Genomic DNA, 7,259 nt, shown 5'->3' on the forward strand with positions numbered 1-7,259 from the left:
AGTCTGTTTGCTTTATTGCGAGTGGATTGATGGGAACTCTTTTTAAACCTCGCCATTTAGAGGAAGGTGAAGTCGTAACAAGGTTTCCGTAGGTGAACCTGCGGAAGGATCATTACCACACCTAAAAACTTTCCACGTGAACCGTTTCAACCCAATAGTTGGGGGTCTTACTTGGCGGCGGCTGCTGGCTTTATTGCTGGCGGCTACTGCTGGGCGAGCCCTATCAAAAGGCGAGCGTTTGGACTTCGGTCTGAGCTAGTAGCTTTTTTATTTTAAACCCTTTACTTAATACTGATTCTGGACACGATACCCAAGGACTGCACGCAGACTAGGTGTAAGCAGGCTTTGCGTAAGTTCTAATCTCACTCACTTTCTAATTCTCCTTCTTCGCCTCACCCGCCTCCTTCCAACCAACTCGACAGTACTTGCAGCCGTCAGAATCCCCAAGGAGCATTGCTGTTGCCCTCACCTTTTCTTTATTCCCGCACTTAATCCACACTGTTTTGCTGCCACGGGGCGTTATAGTTTGCCGAGGTATGTACTCAAAGAAAATGTCTTTAGAGTAACAATTAGCAATAGAAATAATAATAATAAACTTAAGTGCGAGCTACCTGTTTGATCTGCGTTGTAGAGTTTTACACAGCTTTTTCCCACCATTGTCCTCAGCACCTCCTCTGTAAAAGCCTCAACAGCTTCCTTGGCATCAGCTGGAGTAGTTTGGCCTTGTCGTGTCGTGTTCGTGTTCGTAGTGCTAGCTTATGCCGACGTAGAAATAGCTTAATCCAAGTATCCGTAGCGCTAAATTTGGTCGTATCGATTCCGTGGTCAGCAGCCAAGTCCTTTGCATGCATACGTAGCATTAACCGCGAGACAGGAGCACCGTCACGACGCAGGGCGTTGATCCAGCGTGCGATCCCTTCTTCAACCTTTCTAGGAAGAACTGTCGCATCTCCAAGACGACGTAGATTCCGGTGAGTTCCTCGACCAGGAAAACATGCTGGATGAATGGTGGCGGTTTGCTTAATCCACTTGTTGATCTGTTTTTTTTTCTCGCCCTGCGTGGCTTGTGAACAAGCTCACCGTAGAAGCGGTCAATTGTTTCGTCAAGGTTGTGACCCGGTGTAAGGAAGTCCAGCACCTCTTTCTTGTGCGCATAGTCCACCGCAATGTCCGGGAGCTTCTACCACCCCCGTTAATGCGAGGTCGAGGCATGAGCACGATGATAGACTTCTACCCACAATTTCCATCCTGCTTTCTCTAAAATTAGCAGTTTCATCTGTTTTTATAATGCAATCTAATTGGTCAATTTTCGGTGACCCTTAGGAATGAGCGACCCTTACGACTACGATTATGCGGTATGCTCATCCACAGGCTTACCCAACAGTGCGATGTGATTCGTCAATTGATGGACCTCTCCCAAATGTTCAGCAACGTTCGCATCCGGAGCCAACTGAAGGTTTCTCAACTTCGTCATCTCATCCGCGTACTTAAAGTACGTCTTTCCCACAAACCTCTCCTTCAGCCGCTCAAAGATTCGATGCGGAGTGCTCTCGTGCTTCACCGTCTTCATAATCTTGCGTCATGCAGTCGAACAGTAAGTCTTTTGCACGCAGGACCTTCTTCAATTCGTCCTTCTTCTCGTCTTCCTTCGACTCCTCCAACTCATCCATGTTCTTCACATCGCTCTCATAGTACAACCACAGGTTCTTCCGTCGCAGCTTCAGCGTCACTCTCTCCGTCCAAGCCTCAAAATTCTCTCCATCAAACGGCTGGTGCATGATCTTATGTCTTCATATTCTTCTTCTCTTCTGCGTCTTTACCGTCAGTGCTCATCACGACTAATCAAGTGTCGTCTTCCACGCTGCGGTCGTTGGGCCCATAACCAGTTGGGAGCTGTAAATTCCTCCTAGACGCACACGCAGAGTAGGAAGAACAGACACACACTGGGCGGCAAAAACCACCTTTAGGCACTGGGTATATTAGCAGCAAATTCTCAACTGCAAATTCTCAACTGAGCCCCCTCGCTCCAATCCTTCTCTCTGTACCCATTGGCTCACACAAACTTAAGTTGTATAGTGTAGATCAGTTTAATCCGCAACAACCTGAACGGGTACGGCTAACCATTTGCGACCTCTGAGCGACATAATCACTTCGCAATAAAAATCCGTCAGAAGAAACTAAATCATTCCCACACATTTTTTAGATACTGTGAGAGAAACTCCCTGTGAGAATGAACCAAGAAAATGCAGGTCGTCATTTCTGTGTCGAGCCTGAAAATAATCATTTAGCCATCATTCAAGTGCATTGTTTAAAGAGACATCGCAAAAACTTTAACGACGCTGTCTTAAGGAACTGCAGAAGTCCCCCTGAATAAGCGTAGCTTTCGCCTCATATACCCCTTTAAATCGGATCACAAAGATTGAAGGTACTTATGACAAATCACAAGATCGCTGATATTTTCCTATGAAAAATTATCAGACGGCCCCTACGCTTATTGATGGGGACTTCTTTACCGCATACATGTAAATAGGTCCCTTGATGTCCGTAGGAGCTGTCAGAATTAGATAAAGGCGGAGAACAATCTTTGGCGAACCATTGGTGAAGCTCAAGTAGTGGCATGACTCAACGATCGCGTGTTAGCTATGCTACCACTACACTTCATGTAGTGTCTGCTAAATCGAGATATCTAATCAAATGACCCCTATCTGAACTACTTAGACAGGTGACAGGCAGCAGATATTGTTTTGATATCCTATTGTGAACACTTTTCACTTGTTATTATTGTGCTTTGCAGATGAAATGTCGCTCGGTTTTATGGCCTAGATCGCGCATGGCTGGCGCATAAAAACAGGAAAAACTGAAACGTAAAACTGATATAGGAAAGACATGCCTTGAATTATTATATCTGCACTTGTTTGCGTTTCGAAAACGAAAAAAGGTTTGTTTTAAAAAATATCGATATCTATGTCGATTTGTCGTAAATCGACCACGAGCGCTTGTCGTAGCTCGATTTATTAGCCACTCGTCCGTCCGGTCGTTCTGTGGTAATCACAGTGTGATTATCATCCCCCTGTAAGGGTTCTACGATAGAACCCCACCCCCGGATATACTATCCGGGGTGGGCTTATCTTGAGATGGGATCGCCAAAGCGCCCCGAGCTTTGGCTTAAAGTTTAAGCGCCCTACAAGCTAGCCCCCTGGATGCGGAAGGATCTCTACTTTGTGTAAGATCAGAATCCAAGTCACTCCACCAACTCAAGGGCTCTAGAATGCGTTTTAAACGCAAGAAAACTTAATTATACTAAATAGGATTTGACACCGAATTCGCCTTCCAAACGAGGCAGGGAGACACTCTCATTTTTATAAATACGAGCTTCGTTGTACATGTAGGCTACATGATGTAGCACCCTCGGGATAATTATAGAAAGAACGCTTACTGTTCTTCTCGCCTTTGGCTTTGCTGCTGGCACGGTATGATACCATAGAACTTCTATTAGAAGGCCATACATGAATACTGTATCTATCTTTTATGTAAGACCCCAAAACTTATTCACAAACCCGTGTTTCATGGAGAAGCTCTGGATTATACTACTGTGTGTAGGGCTTAGCCACCAGAAAAAAAGGTACTTATCTGTACAAACTTTTCAAGAATATTCAGGGGTTCTCCAATACAGTATTATACGGAATTGACGGTGGGTCAGCGCAATAATAAAAAGGGAAATTCCACAAATATCAAAAAAAACTGCAGTAAGTATTGCAGTATTGCCTACAGCTCTGCGTCACTTCCAGCTGAAGCTAGCCTCGTCACATCCAATATATTCCTGTTTGCATGAAAAAAACATAATCAGCTCAAAATTGGCAGGCAACATGCATGTCCGCTAAGGTGTAAGCACCAGCTTGCACTGCGAGAGTAATCGCTCGTATGCATTTGATGTTTGGGGTAGCTGCTTCAACAACTCGCTGTAGATAATATCACAACTGTCTCCTCCATGCTTAGCGCGCTTGCTTGGACCAGCACGAAGAATAGGCGTCGCGTAATCTTCCTTGCATGCCTTCCACTTGCTACCACTGCTTAAGATCTCGAATCGCTTGACCGCAGCAGCTTCTGCAGCTGAAAGAACATCTCCGTTGATCATAGCAAGCTGCTTGTTTGTTGACTCTGAGATAATGATTGGCTATCAGATTCATAACTAAGAGCTAGTAGGGGCAATACAGACATCAAGATACGGTGCTTACGTCCAATTGTTTCGTAAGGCATCTAAAGTTTCTATGAGCCTACTTTTGTAGATTGTACTGGAAATATTGGAGCAATATCATATTCATATTTTTTAGGAAGTTGCAGTAATCCGTTTTTATATTTAAAAAAACTGATTTTAGTGATACTGAAATTTTTTATTCAGACCCCTGAGAATATTAGACCCCATGCGTTCTTTAGTGTCGAGCTTTACAGTATACTCTAGTGCATGTACTTGTCAATTTGTTCTATATAATGATTACAATAATATCAGCTCCCATGCTTCCCTTATTGATGCATTACTGTATACTACTACTGCAGTCCTGTATGCCAAAGTAAATACGCGATGACACTGTGCGGGTCGCACTGCGACCACAATAGAGATATTGGCGGTATAGTATGTCCTACGCATGTGCTGCACCTACTTCACAGCCGCATCATCTGCGTGGAAGCTGAAGTCTGTTTGAACAACATCACGCGGATTAAACTACTTCGGTTAGTCGTAATTTACAGTGATGTTACCCACTTAACGCGAATTGTATTTACCTAAGGGTTGATGCTTAAAAGTTCAATTATTTTACTAAGCTTTAAAAAGAGCTATTAAAAATAAACCTTCTCTCGAATTTTCACTTATAATAATACAGTACCAACACAGCTCATGATAATCTGGCTAGTTACATGAAAAGTTTGTTGTAAACCATTGCCCCCGACCTCGGTCGAGGTGTACCCGCTTGTCATTTCGTAATTCATTCTTCAGACACCAGGACTATTTCTACAGAACTCAGCAGAAGTCCCTTGCGATGATGCATCTCTTTTCAGTCGTATTGCTGGTTGTTGCCGCATCTCTAGCGTGCGCCGCAGAGGACACAACCTCGATGAGGTTCCCGCGCGGTTATCTAGATGAGAAAGACAGTGCTCCTGTTCAAAGGTTCTTGAGGGTCTACGACAACGAGAATGACGAGGAGAGAGCTCCTGTTGGTAACGTCTTAAATTCTATTATGACCAGTACATTGAATGCCGTCGAGTCCGCTAAGCTGAAGGTGTTTTTGCTCAAGAAAAGTAGTGGAGTTGACGTTTTGAACAGCTTTAAACTCGGGGACGATGCGTCAGCTGCTCTGAAAAACTCAAAGCTGGAGACTTTGAATAAGTACGTCGTCTGTGGACCAAGTTTTCAACGTTCTAGATTTTAAGAGCGCTGGTATTGGAGCTGTTATCAGCCGAAACGTGGACACTTTGGACAAGTACGTCACGCTATACAACAGAAAGACATCAGCAGACGAAACGTTGGTAATACCTTACATCATCAATGTTTCACTGAGCCTCATTTCCGTGAAAATGCAATATTAAAAAGTCGATCTGTTGATATGCACCGACTCTGCACGGCTCGGCTAGCCGGCGTGACGTTCCAAAATGGACCGGTCCCAAACCGGTTAATCTGGTGGATGGCCAGGAGCACTGAAGTTTAGAGGACAGATTTAATTGACTTTAATCTACTCACTTCGGCATTTGCCTTTAACAACAACAACAGGTTAACAGCCGCAAACGCTCAACTCTACTGGAACGTTCCAAAATATGACGACGACCAAGCGCGCCGAAGTCCTCCTCGGGAGTGGGAACTACTTCCACTGGGAGTACAATATGCGCATGACGCTAGCCAGGAAGGGCCTGCTTGCGCATATTCAAGCCGTCAAGCCGGAGAACGAGATCACCGAGGCGTGGCTCGTCAATGATGCCAAGGCGCTCGGCATCATCGCTCAGGGAGTGGAACTCCAGCATCAGACCAAGATTCGGTCGGCCACTCGTTCCATAGAAGCTTGGGGAACGCTGCGAGAGTTCTATAACCGCACCACGCTCCACAACCGCGTGACGATGACGCGTCGCCTCCATGAGTTCAAGATGGAAAGTGGATCGACTATGGCAAAGCATCTGGATGCGTTTGATGAGCTGATCGTCGGGTTGCAGACGCTAGGAGAGCCCATGGACGAGGCACGCCAGCTGGTGGTGCTGCTGAGCAGCCTCCCCGATGAGTACGAGCTCATTCGTCTATCGTGGAGAACGCCAAGGGTGTGACGCTCATCGAGGACCAAGGAAAAGCTGTTGAAGGAGTACGAGCGACTCGAGAAGAAGGAAATCATGGAGAAGGCGTTCCAAGTGAATGGGAACGCAGGCAAGTTCCGGAACGGCCGAGGGAACGGTCAAAAATGGAACGATCGAAAATGGAACGGTCCGAAACGGAACATTGGTTTCAAGGGCAAGTGTTTCAACTGTGACCAAGTGGGTCACATGAAGCGGGACTGTCCTGCCGCAAAGAAGAGCAGTCAAGACGATGCAGTGTTTGCAGTTGGTGGGGAACGCTCGGCCGGGTGGCTGATTGATAGTGGTGCGACGTCGCACATGACCCCTCACCGGAACGACCTATTTGGGTACGAGGCACTAGACAGTGGCATCAACGTGACGATTGCAGATGGCAAGAAGCTGCGCGTCGCAGGAACTGGAACGGTCAAGTTGACTGGTTTGGACGGTAAACGCATCCGAATGGTGGACGTGCTCCACATTCCGGGGCTCGATAGACGGTTATTGTCGGTCGGGAGGCTCGCGGAACGAGGCATGAGCGTGGAGTTCCAGCGTTCCAGTTGTGTAATTTGGGGACGGAACGCTGCGATAGCGTCAGGGAAGAAGGTCGGTAAGGCGTTCCTGCTGGACTGTCAGCAGGAGGAGGCACACCTCGTGCAATACGCCGGTCCTGACAGCGAGTGGGAGCTTTGGCACGCTCGCATGGGTCACCCCAACAAGGACGCGCTGACGAAGACTCAACGTTCCACAATTGGTATCCCACATGTGAAAAATGGGAACGAGACTTTGTGCGGTGGATGTATGAAGGGAAAGCAGACCGTGACGACGTTCCCGTCACGATCGCTAACGAGAACGACGCGTGTGTTGGAACTAGTACACACGGACGTAATGGGCCCAATGAGAAACGATCTCAAAGGGTGGTGCCAAATATGTTCTGACGTTCGTAGACGGAA

General features: G+C 46.5%; 2 protein-coding genes and 1 non-coding gene across 3 annotated transcripts; 2 read left to right on the top strand and 1 right to left on the bottom strand.

Moving 5' to 3' along the window:
• On the top strand, positions 1 to 115 carry PITG_33513 (the record flags this gene model as incomplete). The annotated part of the gene is made up of 1 exon (XR_009934907.1): positions 1 to 115. It is a non-coding gene; the product is annotated as an 18S ribosomal RNA (ribosomal RNA).
• A 744-nt stretch (positions 116 to 859) lies between these two features.
• Positions 860 to 1,778, bottom strand: PITG_21932 (uncharacterized protein; the record flags this gene model as incomplete). The annotated part of the gene is made up of 3 exons (XM_002996860.1): positions 860 to 1,180; positions 1,235 to 1,257; positions 1,562 to 1,778. 3 exons carry the CDS (start codon positions 1,776 to 1,778, stop codon positions 860 to 862), a joined length of 561 nt encoding a protein of 186 aa, XP_002996906.1.
• Positions 1,779 to 5,033: 3,255 nt separating this feature from the next.
• On the top strand, positions 5,034 to 5,423 carry PITG_21933 (secreted RxLR effector peptide protein, putative; the record flags this gene model as incomplete). The annotated part of the gene is made up of 1 exon (XM_002996861.1): positions 5,034 to 5,423. One exon carries the CDS (start codon positions 5,034 to 5,036, stop codon positions 5,421 to 5,423), a length of 390 nt encoding a protein of 129 aa, XP_002996907.1.
• Between the last annotated feature and the right edge of the window lie 1,836 nt (positions 5,424 to 7,259).

This window comes from Phytophthora infestans, genomic scaffold (assembly GCF_000142945.1).
Source record: "Phytophthora infestans T30-4 supercont1.744 genomic scaffold, whole genome shotgun sequence".
Taxonomy (NCBI): Eukaryota; Oomycota; class Peronosporomycetes; order Peronosporales; family Peronosporaceae; genus Phytophthora; species Phytophthora infestans.